Below are 21,710 nucleotides of genomic sequence, written 5' to 3'. Positions count from 1 at the left end.
AACAAAAATGATTAAAAGATACAGAATAGAAATTTAAGCATGGTTTGTTCGTTCTCTCACTTACCCTCACATCAATACTCAGATTCCCAAGCCATCTACAACCTAAGATTATCCTCTGCAATTTTGTGACTTTTGTAGTCTTATTAGGAAGATTCTTAATGATTCAAAAGTAAAACCATGGAGAATCCTGAAATACCCTAAACTTAGCATATTAGCAGCTACATTTTACTTAGAATGTTAATCTGCCCGCTTTTTAAAATGAAATTATTCATTTCACCAAAGCTAAGAGTTGTGAATTAACCCCAGGCTGAGATATTTTCATGTTGGGGCCAAAACCTCTGTTTTATATAATCGAAGTTTGTTAAAGACAAACTTCAGTAGACTTTAACATAAATATTGACTTCATGGAATTAGACATTTTTTTAACAGATGACAATTTAATTTTCTATAGATATAAGTTAATGCATCCATATTTAAAGAGAGAATTATGTATAAATAGTATAGTTTACACAATTGGCTCTGGTTCGTGAAAGCCGATCCTTCTATTTTATTCAATGTTTCATGGTAAAAGTTAACTAGGAATTATTATTGGACTTTCTGACTTTTGTATTTTAAAAATTAAGTAAAAATGCCATCATCTGTTACCTGTCAGAGTTATTTAAAGCTTATATCACTGCTAAATTGGAGAAAAACCTAGGTGTGGATTTCTTTAAATACGTAACTCACACCTTAAAATCAGCTGGGATTTAGCCAAGATACTCATTTTTGTTTAAAGTGACAAATCCTTAACCAGCTAATGCATCATTATACAGTGTTCCCTCGATTTTCACAGGGAATGCGTTCCGAGACCTCCCGCGAAAGTCGAATTTCCGCGAAGTAGAGATGCGGAAGTAAATACACCATTTTTTGCTATTAACAGTATCACAAGCCATCCCTTAACACTTTAAACCCCTAAATTATCCTTGCCCATTCCCTTAACAACCATTTACTCACCATTATTACTGGTACTCACCTTTGAATAAGACACTTAGTGATTCTGATATTTATAAACATAATTATTTATTAACAATAATTATGTTTTTTGTTATTTATTTGCAAAAATTATTAGCTTGGCGATGACGTATGATGTCATCGGGCAGGAAAAACCGTGGTATAGAAAAAAACCCGCGAAGTATTTTTTAAATAATATTTTTTTAAAAACCGTGGTATAGGCTATTCGCGAAGTTCGAACCCGCGAAAATCGAGGGAACACTGCACTCCTTATTTGCTGGCTTATGTGACATTCACAATCCAATCTTACCAAATAACATTAAGATTCCTTAACATACCCTTTTCTACAATGGAAAACACAATGATGGAAAGGTACTTACCAATGCACGTTCGACCATCTGAATGCAGCGCATATTTCTGATGACAACCGCACACAGGACCGCTATCCGTGTCATCACACGTGTGTTGGCAGCCTCCGTTTCCATAGTTACAGGTTACTAGTTATTTCCCCCAAAATATGTATAGACATATATATGAATAAAGCAACAATAAACCCAATTAGTTCTTTCTGTGTTCCAGACACAAACAATGATTTACAACTTAGAAAAGCAATGAACATGACATTGATTGATAAATGTAACTCCAAACTTCCTTGCTAAAGAGCAATAGTTTTAAGAAATGAGCCGGGGTGGCGCAGTAGGTAGAGCGCTGTACTGCAGGCAACTGAAGCTGACTGTAGATCTGTAAGTCAGCGGTTCAAATCTCATCACCGGCTCAAGGTTGACTCAGCCTTCCATCCTTCCTAGGTGGGTAAAATGAGGACCCGGATTGTGGGGGCAATATTGCTGGCTCTGTTAAAAAGTGCTATTGCTAACATGTTGTAAGCCGCCCTGAGTCTAAGGAGAAGGGGGGCATAAAAATTGAATGATTGATTGAATGAATGAATGAATGAATGAATGAATAAGTAAGTAAGTAAGTAAGTAAGTAAGTAAGTAAGTAAGTAAGTAAGTAAGTAAGTAAGTAAGTAAGTAAGTAAGTAAGTAAGTAAATAAATTACTAGTCCCAATGAAATGTCACTAAAAGTAAAGACATTGTAGAATGGACTTCAGTTCTTTTTTTTAATGAGGGGTGCACCTGCCTCTCGCTTGCTCTCGCTCTCCCCTCTGGAAGCCGCTCTTTCTGTGGTGGGCACTCTTTTGGCTGGGGGAGAGAGTGAGAACGAGAAAGAGAGCATATAAATGAGAGGCAGGTACAGGCACACCCCACGGGACTGGCTCAACTTCTCTGGGCTGCCTCTGGCAGCATTTTGAAACACTCTCCTGCCTGCGAGAGACAGGGATCAATGCTGGCCCCCTCTTCCTCACAGGCAGGGTGGGTGGGTTGGGTGGGTGGGTTGATGGATGGGTGGGTGGATAGATGGATAGACTGCTCAAAAAAATAAAGGGAACACTCAAAGAACACATCCTAGATCTGAATGAATGAAATATTCTCATTGAATACTTTGTTCTGTACAAAGTTGAATGTGCACAACAGCATGTGAAATTGATTGTCAATCAGTGTTGCTTCCTAAGTGGACAGTTTGATTTCACAGAAGTTTGATTTACTTGGAGTTATTTTGTGTTGTTCAAGTGTTCCCTTTATTTTATTTTTTTGAGCAGTACAGATAGATAGATTCAATAAATTAAATTAATAACTAGATAACTAGATAGATAGATAGATAGATAGATAGATAGATAGATAGATAGATAGATAGATAGATAGGAAGCTCGTAAAATAAATAAATAAATAAATAAATAAATAAATAATGATAGAACATTTAATCTCTAAGGAATCAGTTATATTAATGGTAAATAGAACAGCTTCGGAAAATTATTTTCAAATGTGTGTGTGTGTGTGCCTTGAAATCAGTTTTTGATTCTTGAATACTGCCTGGACTAGTCCCTCCAACTTTCTTTGTAAGGGGTTTGGGAAGTAGGTTATCATTGCCTCCCTCCTAGGGCTATGTCAAAGTGATAGCATTATTTATTTATTTTATTTATTTGACTTCTATGCCCCTCAATCCTTTGGGACTCTTTGGGTGGCTTTCATGTTTAAAGCGGGACTAGAACTTGTGGATACCCGGTTTGTACCCTGATGCCGTGACTATTGCACTGCATTGGCTTTCACTGTGCACTGTTGAACGCAAAAGTTATTTCTTCAGTCAAAACTCAATTTAAAATCTGAGAGTTGGTAAAGCAACAGAATCATATTCACTCATTTGGGAATGCTGGGGGGAAACATGGTGTTTTAAAACAACTCAAGGTCTTTGAAAAGTAGAAGGAACATACTATGGAGTAAGGAATTAGTAAGGAGTCTTCGGAGAGGGGCGGCATACAAATCTAATAAATTATTATTATTATTTTTTATTAATTTTGTAAACTATCCAGAGTCCCTTAGGTTAGATAGGCAGTTTATAGATTTTTAGAATATTATTGAATAATTATTCAATTATTCAGTTTCTACTAGTCTTAGACTATGCATTTAACTTTAGATTACCATAATAATAACACGACAGATACAAAAAAGAAAATATAGATAATTGTGGCAATATCAAGGGATAGTAGAATAGAACACAATATATTGGAAAAGACTACGAAATATCAACATTTGAAAATCAAAACAGAAAGATTATGACAGCTGTGGTGGCCAAAATTATGATTGGCACTTAGAAAATTTGTGTATTGACAAAATTTCCATCTATCAGTTGCAAAAGGGCCACGCTGCTTGAATCTGAACATATACTAACTACACCAATACATTACGACATCCTAGTTTTTTGGGAAGAACTTAATGCATATGAATAATGACACCAGTTAAAGAATTGGCAGCTTTAAACTTCTCATTGTTGGAAACAGATAATGATGATTAAACTGGCTCAGGAGGTAGCAAATGCAACAGAAAAGATTACGACTGGACATTCTAATTTTCAACTACCAGTTTAACTTCACAAAATGGTTGGAAAAGTAATATGTTAAACCCATCTAAATCAGGGGTCTCCAACCTTGGAAATTTAAGAAACATAGAAACATAGAAGACTGACGGCAGAAAAAGACCTCATGGTCCATCTAGTCTGCCCTTATACTATTTTCTGTATTTTATCTTAGGATGGATATATGTTTATCCCAGGCATGTTTAAATTCAGTTACTGTGGATTTATCTACCACGTCTGCTGGAAGTTTGTTCCAAGGATCTACTACTCTTTCAGTAAAATAATATTTTCTCATGTTGCTTTTGATCTTTCCCCCAACTAACTTATGATTGTGTCCTCTTGTTCTTGTGTTCACTTTCCTATTAAAAACACTTCCCCCCTGAACCTTATTTAACCCTTTCACATATTTAAATGTTTCGATCATGTCCCCCCTTTTCCTTCTGTCCTCCAGACTATACAGATTGAGTTCATGAAGTCTTTCCTGATATGTTTTATACTTAAGACCTTCCACCATTCTTGTAGCCCGTCTTTGGACCCGTTCAATTTTGTCAATATCTTTCTGTAGGTGAGGTCTCCAGAACTGAACACAGTATTCCAAATGTGGTCTCACCAGCGCTCTATATAAGGGGATCACAATCTCCCTCTTCCTGCTTGTTATACCTCTAGCTATGCAGCCAAGCATCCTCCTTGCTTTCCCTACTGCCTGACTGCACTTGTGGTCTTCAACGACCAGAATTCTGGGCGTTGAAATCCACAAGTCTTAAAGTTGCCAAGGCTGGAGACCCCTGTTCTAAAGGATTCAATTTCTGTTGCTTCTTACAGGGGGTAAAACCCACCCTTCCATCAAAGTATAGTAACCCACCCCTCCAGCAAAGTAAACCTGTTGCTTCTTACAGGGGGTAAAACCCACCCCTCTAGTCAAAGAAATCATACTGTTTCCCTCCAATGTTAGATAATAACAGCACTATGGAAAATAAACATATTGGACATATGAAATTTAGCATACATCTACCTACATTTGCAATCCTTCTGGTTTTTGGCAAGTTCAAAGCCAGGCCTACATTCACAGGCAACCCCACCTTTGGGTGTCTCCCGGCAGATATGTTCACACCCGTGGTCTTTGTTCATGCAGTTCATACCCTCTGGGAGAAAAAGAGAGAGAGAGAGAGAGAGAGAAATGAAGATGTTCTAAGAATAATCTGAATAATAATTATATTCTCAGTCGTAAGGATTTTCTGTCTCATTTCATATAATATAAGAATCTTTCTTAAACCCCCGACATCACTAAATATTTATATTCATTTAATAAATATTCATTGATTATTGTTTCATTAATACACTCTTCCATTGCCGAGATTAGGTTTTGGGGATCCCAGGATTTGTTTGTTTGTTTACTTACTTACTTACTTACTTACTTACTTACTTACTTACTTACTTACTTACTTACTTACATACATACATACATACATACATACATACATACATACATACATACATACATATGTACATGGCATCTGTTCTGCCGGGCTCTCTGGTAGAAGCCTCCCGAAAATTCACGGGTACATATTTCAGACACACACACAAGTTTGAAAATTCAAAATAATGTCCTTTATCACAAAATTCAAAAGAAACAAAGCACCCTTTTTGTATTGCAAAGAGCACTCTTCCCCAAAACAACCTTGTCGGCTATACAAGTCCCTTAATCAGTCCTTAAGTACTTAGTTAGTAGCTGTGAAGAAACGTCACAGCCCTCCTTCTTCCCACGAAGTGAAACACACACACTTTACTCTGTTTTGGTGTGAAAGACGTGAAAAATCCACGAAGTTCAGACACAGCGAGGCACGATCCTGAAGAACTGCGATCAGATAATCTTCCACAATGGCTAAACTAGCACACTGCTATTTATAGCAGCAGCTCTAATTACTGGAGCCCCACCCAAACACAGGTGGCCTCTCTTATCTCCTGTAATATTTCCTCAATTGGTCTCTTCGATGCATCAGTCTGCGCCTGCGTGGGTCTAACACTTCCTCATCCGAATCGACCGAAGATAATGGTGATTGGCTTTCTGGGCTGTGTGCCAAGCCCCCCTCTTCCAAGTCACCCCCACTTTCTTCTTCGTCCGAGGAAACTGCACTCCCTGACTCTGCCGGCAACAAAACAGGCCTAGGACATGTTGACGTTTCCCCTGCCTCCACCTCCACATTTCCTGGGGCAGGAGCTGGGCGAGAGCCAGCCACAACAGCATCGGACCAGAATACCTCCAGGACCGTCTTCTGCCGCACGAATCCCAGTGACCAATTAGGTCCCACAGAGTTGGCCCTCTCCAGGTCCCGTCGACTAAGCAATGTCGTCTGGCGGGGCCCAGGGGAAGAGCCTTCTCTGTGGCGACCCTGGCCCTCTGGAACCAACACCCCCCCGGATATCAGAACTGCCCCCACCCTCTTCACCTTTTGCAAGTTGTTGAAAACTCACCTTTGCCAACAGGCATGGGGAAATTGACATCTTCCCTAACTACTTTGGTTTATGTATGGTCTGATTGGGTTGTGTGATTATTTTATTATAAGGGTTTTTAAATTGTCTTTTAAATATTGGATTTTTACATTGTTTATTATTGTTGTGAGCCACCCCGAGTTTTCGGAGAGGGGCGGCATACAAATCTAATAAATTAATTTATTATTATTATTATTATTATTATTATTATTATTATTATTATTATTATTCAACTTCTACGCTGTTCAATCCTGAAGGACTTAAGGTGGCTTACAAAACAATATAATACAGATACAAAAAGATACAAAGCAATGGAAGAAGTCGAATATAATATCTAAAACTAAATCCCCGTAATAATCGCATGCATACACACCACTCATTCAGTTTGCCCATGAAAGATGTACAATTCATGGCTCCCAGGCCTGCTGGCAAAATCAGGTCTTTGCTTGCTTTATGGAAGGCCAGTAGGGTGGGAGCAGTATGGACATCGGGGGGTTGGGGGGTAGTTGGTTCCATGATCTCTGTAACACCACTATTTCGTGAACTGCATTGGTTGCCCGGCTGCTTCCTGGTGCTATTCAAGGTGTTGGTGATCTCACCTTTAGAACCCTTTATGAGATGGGTCCAAGTTACCTGATGGACCATTTCATCCCACTGGGATTGTCCCATACCACTTGTGCCAGCAGCGGAGGTATGCTGCTGGTCCTGTCAACCTGACTGTTCTAGCTGGCGGGGACCAGGAGCAGGGCCTTTTCTGCTGTTGCTCCTGCCCGTTGGAATATCTTAATCGCTCATCTTAACCCCCCAATGTGATGTTTCAGTGCATGAAATTTAGTTTCCACTCAACATAGAGCTATATAAAGATACTTTGAATCTGCTCATATTATTTGCTACTAGCTGGACATCCATGCTTTGCTACGAAACTGTGTGATCGGGCTTGATAATTTGAAAGTTTAAGCTTGACGTTAATGAGTAGTTATGATCAGATTAGATACATTGACACTGAAAGCTTGAAATTTTTATGTAGCATGTGTAACTGTTTAGCATCAGTGTGTTAATATAAGGCAACTGGCAGTTGGAACAGAGTTTTTTAAGGGAGGGAGGGAGTAGAATGTCTAAACTTCCAGCCTACAGGTGGGATGAGTTAGCCGATGATCATGCCCATGCCCAGTTTAGCAAAGGGGTAGCATCACAGCATGTTAATATAATGCAACTGGCAGTTGGACCTGAGTTCTTTTCAAGTGGGGATGGGGAGTAGAATGTCTAACTCCTCAGCACCAGAGCATGTTAATTAATATAATACTGTATAAAACATACTAATAATCTGCTGCTTCCCATCCCCTGTTGTTATTTTTTTTAAACTGGGGACTCTAACATATTTAATCTGCACCCTTACGTTTGAAAGGTACTATTGTTATAGAGTCCATGAAAATTGCAAAAAGACCAACTTAATTATCAGACTGATACCAAAGAGTACATGTTTTTTTTTAAAAAAATGACAAAAGTCCCACCATGAATTTCACACATTTTTAAAAAGTTTTTCTTGTCCTGCTGTGCAGCCTTGGCTAGCCAGCTACTTATGAAGTTTGGTTTTGATCTCACAAAGCTATTTAGCACCTCGGCCTGAATTTGTTTTTACAAGTCTCTGTGTGTGTACCAACTTACAGAATTGATGAGAGCATAGGTCAAGTTAAAGGTGACAAAACTGCAAAGCCTGGATGCGTAAGAGTGAGGAGGAAGGAGAGGGAGCTTGTCAACGTGGAAAAATATTTGCTACCTCACTGAACTAAGGACAAAGTTATTTCTTCTTCCTAACTTTTGAAACACATTTTAAAAATGATGCACAGGCTGATCATCTCGCCAAATATTTGGGGGCGCAACCCAGAGTGATGGTCACCACTGTGTGTCTTATCCATTTCCACAGAAATTTCCATTTAAACAAGGTTCCAATTGCCTCCATTAAAAATCAAATTGTTACCCTGTGAGGCATGGTCCCACACTGGGAAACACTGGTCTAGGGGAATATCTAAGATGTTATCTAAGTACAGTGATACCTCGTCTTACGAACCCCTCGTCATACAAACTTTTCAAGATACGAACCCGGGGTTTAAGATTTTTTTGCGTCTTCTTCTGAACTATTTTCACCTTATGAACCCGCCACTGGGATACCCCGCCTCCAGACTTCCGCTGCCAGCCGAAGCGCCTGTTTTTGTGCTGATGGAATTCCCCCGAGACTCCCCTCCATGGGAAACCCAACCTCCAGATTTTGTGATGCTGCAGGGGAATCCCACCAGTGTGAAAACGGATGCTTCGGCTGGCAAAAGGGGTGAGTTTTGGGCTTGCACGCATTAATTGCTTTTCCATTGATTCCTATGGGAAACATTGTTTCGTCTTACGAACTTTTCACCTTATGAACCTCGTCCTGGAACCAATTAAGTTCGTAAGACAAGGTATCACTGTATTTTTCAATTCATACATCCACATCAGTGAGGGTTGCTGCCAGTTCTAACTGGTTCCTTAGAACCAGCAGTGGAAATTCACTGCCGCTTGTTGAACCGACAGCAATGACTGGCGGTCCACACTCCCAAAACGGTCCTCCAGTGGCTGCAGATTGCCAACAAAACCCCTCTGCACATGTGCAAAGTCTTCTGCGCATGAGCAGAGGGTCATTTTCGGGAAAGGACGCACCACTGTCATGATGCGAACCGGTGTAGAAGGTAATTAGAACCCACCTCTGATACACATGATGCAGGAAAACTATCCTACTTGATCCTTATTATTCGCCAATTGTTATTTAGAAACATAGAAACATAGAAGTCTGACGGCAGAAAAAGACCTCATGGTCCATCTAGTCTGCCCTTATACTATTTTCTGTATTTTATCTTAGGATGGATATATGTTTATCCCAGGCATGTTTAAATTCAGTTACTGTGGATTTATCTACCACGTCTGCTGGAAGTTTGTTCGAAGGATCTACTACTCTTTCAGTAAAATAATATTTTCTCATGTTGCTTTTGATCTTTCCCCCAACTAACTTCAGATTGTGTCCCCTTGTTCTTGTGTTCACTTTCCTATTAAAAACACTTCCCTCCTGGACCTTATTTAACCCTTTAATATATTTAAATGTTTCGATCATGTCCCCCCTTTTCCTTCTGTCCTCCAGACTATACAGATTGAGTTCATTAAGTCTTTCCTGATAAGTTTTATGCTTAAGACCTTCCACCATTCTTGTAGCCCGTCTTTAGACCCGTTCAATTTTGTCAATATCTTTTGAGGTCTCCAGAACTGAACACAGTATTCCAAATGGGGTCTCACCAGCGCTCTATACAGCGGGATCACAATCTCCCTCTTCCTGCTTGTTATACCTCTAGCTATGCAGCCAAGCATCCTACTTGCTTTTCATTTGACAATGAAAAGCAGCAAACCTCCTGACGATGCATAAATACTTTAAAAAATCTTAGATTGTGCAGAATCTGATGCTTTAACTTTTAAATTTAAAAAACAAGACTCCGATTACTATAAAACATGGAATTACTTTTATGATTGGTTTAAAAGAAGAAATAAAAACTCAATTTAAAATACAACAATAGCAATAGCTTTTTTTTTATATATAATAGATTAAATATGATACATATACAGCGATTTTTAGAATAAAATTTGTATGAAATTAAATTAATTAAGTAAGAGTGTATGAAAGCGGCTAAGAAAATAATAACAATAAAAAAACATTGATAACCAAAAGAAATAACAGTATATACCGATTGTATTTTACACCAGAAAATAATTTGATATCAGAGAAGATGGTTTATGTTTTTCCTCCTCACAAGAGAATGTAAATGATATATACTATATTGTTTGTTCATTGTTATAGTTAATATTGTTTATTGTGTTTAAATAATTAATTAATTATTATTATGATTATAATTATTATTATTTCTGTCTGTATGTGTAGTTTTGTTTTGTTTTTTGTCTTTTTTATTTTCCCTTCTGTTACGTTTTGTAAATGTGTATATGTATATGTATATATATATATATTTTAAATCAATAAAAAAATTTCAAAAAAAAAGAAAAAAGAAAAGCAGCAATCCATTTGTTGTGGCCCGCCAGCAGCCCGTGCAGCTGGTAGTGGAACCTGTCAGAGAAGAGGCTGATGTGCGCAAGCGGCCTGTGCAGTTGGTAACTGAGTTGGACAGTGAGGAGTCTCGAGAGGACTCAGTGCCAGAGGCAGAGATTCAGCCAGAGCCTTCAGAACCTCCAAGCTCCCAGAAGAGAAGGAGCCTATTCTTAATGCACAGGCATGCAGTGCTGCTGAAAGGCAGGAGTGGTTCCTCAGGAGGAGGTCTCCTCGGGAGTAGGCTTGGGGCTAATTGGCCACTCTGATAGCCTATTTAAGGGATGACGATGTAGGCAGCAATTTGCAAGGAATAATCATAAAATTCAGTATACAGTGATCCCTCATTTTTCACTGGGGATGCGTTTCAAGACCACCCGTGAAAAACGAATTTCCGTGAAGTAGAGGAAAGATATTTTTTAATGTATTTAATGAGTATTTGGACTTTTAAAATCCACCCTTTGGATTAAACAGTTATTCTATAATGTTTCTCAGCTGGAACTACATATGATATCCTACCAGATTCTTTAATAGAGCACAGTAGTACTGTAGAAAAAATTTATGAATTTTTACTGGATTTAAATTTTTTAATGGATTTAATGGATTTAAGCCCCCTTTAAAAACCTGTGAAATAGCGAAAACAGCTTTTCATACTGGTAGGTTTCTGAAAGCTCTAAATAGGCTGGTGTTCTCTACGAAAGTGTTCATTTCATCATAAAATGAACCACTTGTATTACATACTGAAGGCCAATCTAAAGTCTTGCTTCATGACTACTGGATTCTAAACAGAAAGATTATAATTTTAAAGACATGTAATTAGAGAAGGGGAACGGAAGATTATTACCTCAATTTGAGTGAAGTACCCGGACATAAGGGTTTAAATTAAGATTTGGGGAATTTATTGTGGCATGAAAAAGAACTTTTGTGGCTCAAGCAAATATTGTGCAGACCGTAACACACATAGTTGGACTTTAAATATTTTAATAAATAGCGTTAAGGGTTTCTTTTTAAATTGGAAAGAGCCACTGAATAAATAAAAAAATAAGTTCCTCAAACAAAGCAAAGAAACTAGAGAGGATAATTATAGGTGTTATTAAGGTCATTACTGCCTGCTAAATTTTTCAGTTCCAGACTTTTTATAAAACGCTACTTCAAGGTTTCCATTTGGTTTAGTGCAAATATCCAGCTCTGAATATTCCACAATTCTTCCTGGAAAATGTTTACTTGTTATTCTTACAGCTGGAAAATATTTTCTGCTAAAGTCAGCATAAGTTGTGTAGTTTATCCAGTTCGGTTTCCCGACTCTAAGATTCCTTTGTCTGCCATTCTTCAGAAGATTTGAGAACCATCTGCTAGGCCGACTTTTCTTAGGGTAGCTCCAAAATGCAACCAAAGCATACTCAGGACTCTCCAGGTTGCAACTGGCTGCATGGCTGGATTTGTCAACGGAGATGGATTTGTCAGGAGAGGGGACAAATCCTGCAAGCAGTTTTCTTTAATATCAAAATGGTACAGGGAATTTTAAACTGCCCTGAGTCCTTCAGGATTGGGTGGCATAGAAATAAAATAAAATAAAATAAAATAAAATAAAATAAAATAAAATAAAATAAAATAAAATAAAATAAAATAAAATAAAATAAAATAAAATAAAATAAAATAAAATAATAAAATAAATAAAATAAAATAAAATAAAATAAAAAAATAAAAAATAAAAAAAATAAATAAATAAATAAAAAATAAACAAAATAAATAAAATAAAATAAAATAAAAAATAAAATAAATAAAATAAATAAAATAAATAAAATAAATAAAATAAATAAAATAAATAAAATAAATAAAATAAATAAAATAAATAAAATAAATAAAATAAATAAAATAAATAAAATAAATAAAATAAATAAAATAAATAAAATAAATAAAATAAATAAAATAAATAAAATAAATAAAATAAAATAAAAAAATAAAAAATAAAATAAAAAATAAAAAATGAAAAAAATAAAATAATAATAAAATATAAAATAAAATAAAATAAAAAGTACCAAAATGATACACGCCCACACATGCACATACAGGCACTCATATACCTATAATCAGAGTTTTCCTTAAGTTTGTGAATCCAGTCTTTGCCCCCCCTCATTCCAGACGTTTTCCCATTGTATATTTGCCACCATTTTGTTTCCTGTCCCTGTCCAGCCTTTGTTTTCTATCCCATAGCTACAGTCTGTCACTTATACTTTGTTGTAGGAAACTGCCATGTTTTATGCTGTGGCCTTTCTTAGTCACTCTGGTCCCTGAGTCTCTTCCATTCCCCAGAGTTTTGTTTTGTCTGATGGTTGGACAGCTAGAGGAACTGTATTTTACTTTTATGCCACGCAAACCTGAAGGACTCACCTCACCTTCTTCCTTTCGCATTGACTCTCCTCCTCCTCTTCTTCCTCATTTTCCTCTCACCCAAATTCCGAGTTTTTATTTCTTTCATAATGAATTAAGTTCTTAACTAGAGGTATCACTGTACCTTCATGGCACTGGACCAGAATATCTCCGAGACCGCCTTCTGCCGCACGAATCCCAGCGACCGATTAGGTCCCACAGAGTGGGCCTTCTCCGGGTCCCGTCAACTAAACAATGTCGGTTGGCGGGCCCCAGGGGAAGAGCCTTCTCTGTGGCGGCCCGGACTCTCTGGAACCAACTCCCCCCAGAGATTAGGACTGCCCCTACTCTCCCTGCCTTCCGTAAACTCCTTAAAACCCACCTTTGCCGTCAGGCATGGGGGAACTGAAACACCTCCCCCGGGCATGTTCAATTTATACATGGTATGTTTGTGTGTGTGTTTATTAGTAAATGGGGTTCCTTTTAAATATTTTTAAATATTTTAAAGCTATTTGGATTTGTTATGATTTGCCGTATCTTGTTGTGAGCCGCCCCGAGTCTGCGGAGAGGGGCGGCATACAAATCTAAATAAACAAACAAACAAACAAACAAACAAACAAATAAATAATATTGAAGAAATAGTGGAATAGAATGCGCAGAAGCAAAAAAGATTGCCAAAATGTCACACACGCCTGTGTCCCCTCGCATGATTTTGCTTCCTGAGCATGCGTAGAAGCGAAATCTCGCTGGGACACAGGTACTCGCACACCAGAGACCTGAAGCTGCGCACGCAGCTCAACTTTTACTACCGATGCGCCATTCTCTACCGTTTCAGTAGGAACCTATTATTGCTCCCCTCCCCCAAGACAATTGGATAAGTTGCCTACTCTGAGTAGAGTTTCACAGAGCACCCGTTTGGTATCCCTTAGCCCAGTGATGGCGAAGCTATGGCACGGGTGCCACAGGTGGTACGCAGAGCCATATCTACTGGCACACAAGCCATTGGATGTCCATATGCCGCCTCTATGTTGGTTGAGGCAGGCAGGATTCCCTTGAGTACCATTTGTTGAGGGGTCAAGGGAAAGGGAGGGTCTTGCCTTCTCTTTCTGCTCAAGATCCCCATGGACAATTGGTGGGCCACTGTGTGACACAGAATGCTGGACTCGATGGGCTTTGGCCCGATTCAGCATGGCTCTTCTTATGTTCTTATTTTCTTATTGCCCTAACTCAGGTTCCAATATGCATGCGCATACTGGCCACTTAATTTTTGGCTCACATGGAGGTTATGGCAGGGTATTTTTGGCTTACGGAGGGCCTCTAGATGGTGTTTTCGGCTTACAGAGGGCCTCCGAGGGAATGGGGGAGAGCATTTTTGCCCTCTCCAGGCTCCAAGGAAGCCTCTAGAGCCTGGGGAGGGCATAAAATGGGCCTAAAGGTCCCACCCAGGAAACGGGCCTACCGGGGCCACCAGAAGGTAGAAAATGAGCCATTTCTGGCCTCTAGAGGGAGGGGAGGCCATTTTACCCTGTCCAGGCATTGAATTATGGATGTGGGCATTCACACATGCACAACAGTGCGGTGCACACACTTTCGGCACCCATGGGGAAAAAAGGTTCGCCATCATTGCCTCAGCCTCTCCATAAGTCAAAGACATATTTTCCTGAAATGTCATTCAAATTTCCAGGCAAAGGTGCAGTTTTATTCCCAACAGGCAACAAAAGATGTACCCACTGCAACCCAACAGGACCGACACAGACTTCAGAGGATAATCAGAATTGCAGAAAAAACAATTGCTGCCAATCTGCCTTCCATTGAGGACCTGTATACTGCACGAGTCAAAAAGAGGGCAGGTAAAATATTTACTGACCCCTCGCATCCTGGACACAAATTGTTTCAACTCCTACCCTCAAAACGTCGCTACAGAGTACTGCACACCAAGACAACTAGACACAAGAACAGTTTTTTCCCGAACGCCATCACTCTACTAAACAAATAATTCCCTCAAAACTGTCAGACTTTCTACTAAATCTGCACTTCTATTCTACTAGTTTTTCTCATCATTCCTATCACCCATTTCCTCCCACTTAGGACTGTATGACTGTAACTTGTTGCGTATATCCTAAGATTTTTATTAATATTGCTTCTTCATTGCTTATTTGACCCCTATGACAATCATTAAGTGTCGTACCACATGATTCTTGACAAATGTATATTTTATTTTATGTACGTTGAGAGCATATGCACCAAGACAAATTCCTTGTGTGTCCAATCACACTTGGCCAATAAAATTCTATTCTATTCTATTCTATTCTATTCACATGTGCCCTAAGTCATGTTTTTCTTTTGGTTTCTAGATTGCCACATAGCATGAAAAGGCCATGATGAGTCACAGGAGTTCCTTGGTTTTTTGGCGAAGGTTTTCAGTGTGGGAGTTTAAATTACTGGGCACGGTGACTGTATTTAAATGATTTAATGCGAAGGGTCCACTGAGAGAAATCCGTGCTCCTTTTTACCACATATTCAAACACATGTACAAAGAAATACTTTCAACAGTGCGACCCCTTATATTTCTAAAGCCCTTTTCTAAAACATTTCCTTGCATAAGTTCTACATAAAACTTGTATAGAAGTACTTTGCTTTTACATGAACTGCCTGTTGGGTTTGCAAATAATACAATAGCAGACATTGAAAAATAACATTTATAATATTCTGAGCAAATATTTATGCTAATGAAGGTTAAAGATCTGGCCATCCTGAAAACGATATTCCTCTGTTTATCCAACTGAATGTCAAAGCTGGAGTAGAAGCTTCCCCTCATTGGCTTGGCAACAGTTTAAACCTGACCTAAAGGCACCTTCTATAGAAGGAAGAAATAACACATCCCTTATGTGAATGGAACTCTGATCCTCTTTGAGTCTAAGCTGCCACAGAAGCCACATGGAGCAGTTACCATATATTTCGGACTATAAGGCGCACCGGTGTATAAGACGCACCAAGAGTTGCTCTCTACATGGGGCTACCTCTGAAGAGTGTTCGGAAACTTCAGATTGTGCAGAATGCAGCTGCGAGAGCAATCATGGGCTTCCCCAGGTATGCCCATGTCACACCAACACTCCGCAATTTGCATTGGTGGCCGATCAGTTTCCGGTCACAATTCAAAGTGTTGGTTATGACCTATAAAGCCCTTCATGGCATCGGACCAGAATATCTCCGGGACCACCTTCTGCCGCACGAATCCCAGCAACCGGTTAGGTCCCACAGAGCTGGCCTTCTCCGGGTCGTGTCCATGAAACAATGTCGTCTGGTGGGACCCAGGGGAAGAGCCTTCTCTGTGGTGGCCCCGACCCTCTGGAATCAACTCCCCCCCGGAGATTAGGACTGCCCCCACGCTCGTTGCCTTTCGCAAACTCCTCAAAACCCACCTCTGCCATCAGGCAAGGGGAAATTTATTCCCCTGGGCCATTTCCACTTCATGTGTGGTCTACATGAGATGTATGATTATTTTTATGTTAAGGATTTTAAACTGTTTTTTAAAATATTGATTTGTACTGAGAGGGGCGGCATACAAATCTAATAATAATAAATAATAAATAATAAATAATAAATAATAAATAATAAATAATAAATAATAAATAATAAATAATAAATAATAAATAATAAATAATAAATAATAAATAATAAATAATAAATAATAAATAATAAATAATAAATAATAAATAATAAATAATAAATAATAAATAATAAAAACAATAACAATAATAATAATAAAAAGAAAGTATGGAGAAAAAGAAAGTATGGATCATCGACATCGCAATCCCAGGGGACAGCAGAATTGAAGAGAAGCAGCTAGAGAAATTAGCGAAATACGAAGATCTAAAAATCGAGCTGCAACGACTCTGGCATAAACCAGTGAAAGTGATCCCAGTGGTACTTGGCACGCTGGGCGCAGTGCCAAAGGATCTCAGCGGACATTTGAAAACCCTCGGAATTGACAAAATCTCCATCTGTCAATTGCAAAAGGCCGCTTCACTGGGATCGGCAAACATAATTCACCGCTACATCACGCAGTCCTAGGTGCTTGGGAAGTGCCCGACTGGTGATGAAATACGAAATCCAGCATAGTGATCTCGTTTGCTGTGTTGTATTGACATAATAATAATAATAATAATAATAATAATAATAATAATAATAATGCCACCCAAGACAGTGACTTCTTGCTCAATGCAGCCCAGGGAAGCCAAAAGCCAACCATGATTTATATAGCAATAGCACTTAGACTTATATACCGCTTCATAGTCATTTACAGCCCTCTCCAAGCGGTTTACAGCATATTGACACCAACAATCCTGGTCCTCATTTTACTCACATCTGGAGGACGGAAGGCTGAATCAAAGGGTAAAGGGTATCATACTTGGCAGAATAATTTGATGCAAGCTGTGAAAGTACTCTAGGGGTGCCTAATGTCAATAAGAGACGCTGACCTTAATCTGCTTATTTATTAATGTGAGTGGATCAATTTGGAACCTTTTTTAAAAATACAATGGTAGCTCTACCTATGAACGCCTACTTACAAACTTTTCTAGATAAGAACCGGGTGTTCAAGATTTTTTTGCCTCTTCTCAACAACCATTTTCCATTTACAAACCTGAGGCTCTGAAAGTGTAACTGGACAAGGCAGGGAGAAGCTTCCGTGGGGCCTCTCTAGGAATCTCCTGGGAGGAAACAGGGCCGGAAAAGGCAGAGAGAAGCCTCCGTGGGGCCTCTCTAGGAATCTCCTGGGAGGAAACAGGGCCGGAAAAGGCAGGGGGAAGCCTCCGTGGGGCCTCTCTAGGAATCTCCTGGGAGGAAACAGGGCCGGAAAAGGCAGAGAGAAGCCTCCGTGGGGCCTCTCTAGGAATCTCCTGGGAGGAAACAGGGCCGGAAAAGGCAGAGAGAAGCCTCCGTGGGGCCTCTCTAGGAATCTCCTGGGAGGAAACAGGGCCGGAAAGGGCGGGGAGAAGCTTCCGTGGGGCCTCTCTAGGAATCTCCTGGGAGGAAACAGGGCCGGAAAAGGCAGGGAGAAGCCTCCGTGGGGCCTCTCTAGGAATCTCCTGGGAGGAAACACCCTCCCTGTGGTTTCCCCAATTGCACGCATTATTTGCTTTTACATTGATTCCTATGGGAAAAATTGCTTCTTATTACAAACGTTTCTACTGGTCACGGAACAATTTAAGTTCTTAAGTAGACGTACCACTGTCCTCTAGAGGTGCCTAACGTCAGTAAGAGATCCTGGCCTAAATCTGCTTATTTATTAATGTGAGTGGATCAATTTGGAACCTTTCCAAAAAATACATGATTTTTTCCTCTCTGCAAACAAAAATACTTGACTGTATTAATCAGCATTTGAGTAACTGCCGTACCAATCTAAATAAGTTTCCCAATAAAATGATTGGGAAACACATCCTGTAGTTATCCCCTTTTTAAAAGGTCATTTCCATTCCTGAGCTCCTGCAGATGCGAATTCTGCTTTTACAAGAACATGCGTGAAGAGCTGGGGAAGGACCGTTGGAGGTGAAGTGAGCCTCAGTGTTTGTAGTTACTGCCTAGGGCTACTCACCAGGATCTGTTTGTTTGAAACTTATTTCGCTTTGCTTTTTGAGTTGCAGACACTTCCTGAACAGCTTGCAAAAATCAGCACTAGCGGGTCTTCAGGATTCGATGAAAGAAGAAAATCAATTATTGGTAATTGTGAGAAGCAAACAGCTGGACGCATGTCTAGCCTGCAACTTTAAGCACGGCAAATTAAAGAGATAGGGCAGAAATAATAACTTCTGTACTTATAGGCCATCCTTATTCTCACACGACCATGGAACCCGGTTCACCCAACAAGGTCAGATTGTTATTCCAAATGTCCATAAACAAAAGGTTTTTCCTTTTAACAGGAACACGGGGCTGTGTTCCTAGGATGGGAAGAATCAAAAATCTTGGCCAGATGTGTCTCTTCTTTTGGGTGTTTGTCGGGGGTGGGTTCCACTTACCTTCCCTACCGGTTTCCATCACAATGGAAGTGCACGTTGTTGAAGTCCCCTATGTCACGTCAGAGAAATGACCCTCTCTCTTTGTGCAGGGGGTTCTTTGCTGGCTGCGGGGACCAGAGGACCGGTTTAGGGGCGTCAGGGGTGGGCTGGTAGCCGGAACGCCTATCTATCTATCTATCTATCTATCTATCTATCTATCTATCTATCTATCTATCTATCTATCTATCTATCATCTATCTATCTATCTATCTATCTTTCTTTCTATCTATCTATCTATCTATCTATCTATCTATCTATCTTTCTTTCTTTCTTTCTATCTATCTATCTATCTATCTATCTATCTATCTACGGTATCTATCTTCTATCTATCATCTATCATCTATCTATCTATCTATCTATCATCTATCTATCTATCATCTATCTATCTATCTATCTATCTATCTATCATCTATCTATCTATCTATCTATCTATCTATCATCTATCTATCTATCTATCTATCTATCATCTATCTATCTATTTATCATCTATCTATCTTTCTATCATCTATCTATCATCTATCTATCTATCTATCTATCTATCTATCTATCTATCTATCTATCTATCATCTATCTATTTATCTATCTATCTATCTATCTATCATCTATCTATCTATCTATCATCTATCTATCTATCTATCAATCATCTATCTATCTATCTATCATCTATCTATCTATCTATCTATCTATCTTCTATCTATCATCTATCTATCTATCATCTATCTATTTATCTATCATCTATCTATCTTTCTATCATCTATCTATCTATCATCTATCTATCTATCTATCTATCTATCATCTATCTATCTATCTATCATCTATCTATCTATCTTCTATCTATCATCTATCTATCATCTATCTATCTATCTATAATCTATCTATCTATCTATCTATCTATCATCTATCTATCTATCTATCTATCTATCATATATCTATCTTTCTATCATCTATCTATCTATCTATCTATCATCTATCATCTATCTATCTATCTATCTATCTATCTATCTATCTATCTATCATCTATCTATCTATCTATCTATCTATCTATCTATCTATCTATCATCTATCTATCTTTCTATCATCTATCTATCTATCTATCTATCTATCTTCTATCAATCATCTATCTATCTATCTATCTATCTATCTATCTATCTATCTATCTATCTATCTATCTATCTATCCTTCTGTGCTGCCCAGTTCTGAAGGACTCAGGGTGGCTTACAACAATAAAATAATTACAAAACAATAGAAGTCAAAATTATTATCTACTTGCTACCTGCACGGGCGCAGAAGCATAATTCCACTCGAACTCACATTACCTCCAGAGCCACCGAGGTAAGCCCACTGAGAGGTATGGACAGCCGGACATCGCTAATAGTTCGGCGAGCGGGGGCAAATTTTCACCACCGGTTCTTGTGAACCGGTCCGAACCGGCAGCAACCCTCCACTGGTGGCTGTGATTATTTTATAAATGGATGACAATTCTTCACATGCAGGGTATCAGTAATACTGCTAATAACTTGGTGTAGGACCAGATTATCTCCGGGACCATCTTCTGCCTCATGTATCCCAGCGGCCAGTTAGGTCCCACAGAGTCGGCCTTCTTCAGGTCCTGTCGGCCAGACAATGGGGCCTAGGGAAAGAGCCTTCTCTGTGGCAGCCCCCGGGCCTCTGGAACGAATTTCCTCCAAACATATGTACCACCCCCTCCCTCCTGATCTTTTGTAAAGCCTTAAAAACCTACCTCTGTTGGCGGGCATGGGGGCTATGAGTGATGAGACTGTCTCCGGCCGATACTAGATATGATTAGATTGGATGAATGTGTGTGAGTATACATGGGGTCTTATAAAATGTTTTTTAGTAAATTTTCATAATTTTTATAGTTATTTAGTTTTCTCATATGTTATATTTAATGTTGTACAGTACACCGCCTTGAGTTGCCTTGAGAAGGGCAGGATAAAAATATAATAAATAAATAAATAAATAAATAAACAAACAAACAAACAAACAAGCAAACAAACAAACTTGTTTTTTGTTTTTAAAAATATCTGGATATCATTAAATATGGATATTTCCAGAGTCTACAGAAAGAAAATGCGGTTGAATATTCCCTTCATTTTCTTCCAACCACGTTGCTTCAAAGCCTAGTTTGTTCTAACCACCCACCACCTAGGGAAATACCAAAGTGTGCACTCTTTAGTATTTAGCAGACGCAATTGGGCATGAGAACATCAATGAGGATTAATAACTTAAGAAACAAAGTAACACCATTATTGCGAACGAACCTACGTTCTCATCTTTGCATAATTCCGTGTCCCACCTACTCCACGTTCCAGAGAGAAAAAAAGTAAGGTAGTTTGCAAAGCAAAGGGCAGCGAGGTTAATGCTAATGAGATGGAAATAACCACCACAACCACACCTTGAATAAACCAAGTGGGGAAAAAAGACTTTCGTATCCAGCTGAAAAATATTTGTAAGCCATTTAACCCCAAAAAGAAGCAAGGCTCTGTATAACATTTAACTAGTATCTCTGAAGGAAAGGAAAGCATATCCCAGCGACCAGTTAGGTCCCACAGAGTGGGCCTTCCCCAGGTCCCATCAACTAAACAATGTCGTTTGGCGGGACCCAGGGGAAGAGCCTTCTCTGTGGCGGCCCCGGCCCTTTGGAACCAACTCCCCCCAGAGATTAGAATTGCCCCCACCCTCCTTGCCTTTCGTAAGCTTCTTA

The 21,710-nt window shown here is 39.1% G+C and overlaps 1 protein-coding gene across 1 annotated transcript in view; it reads right to left on the bottom strand.

Moving 5' to 3' along the window:
• The window catches only part of SCUBE1 (signal peptide, CUB domain and EGF like domain containing 1), a 225,391-nt gene that overhangs the window by 96,457 nt on the left and 107,224 nt on the right, over positions 1-21,710 (bottom strand). Inside the window, exons 5-6 of the mRNA XM_070755321.1 lie at positions 4,975-5,100; positions 1,371-1,487 (exon numbers count right to left, since the gene is read on the bottom strand). Coding sequence (XP_070611422.1) covers positions 1,371-1,487; positions 4,975-5,100 — 243 coding nt within the window. The remainder of the gene's footprint in view (positions 1-1,370; positions 1,488-4,974; positions 5,101-21,710) is intronic.

The sequence above is a fragment of the Erythrolamprus reginae genome, chromosome 6 (genome assembly GCF_031021105.1).
Source record: "Erythrolamprus reginae isolate rEryReg1 chromosome 6, rEryReg1.hap1, whole genome shotgun sequence".
Taxonomy (NCBI): domain Eukaryota; kingdom Metazoa; phylum Chordata; class Lepidosauria; order Squamata; family Dipsadidae; genus Erythrolamprus; species Erythrolamprus reginae.
Note: the sequence above shows the minus strand (reverse complement) of the source record. Positions and strands in the feature narration are given on the sequence as shown.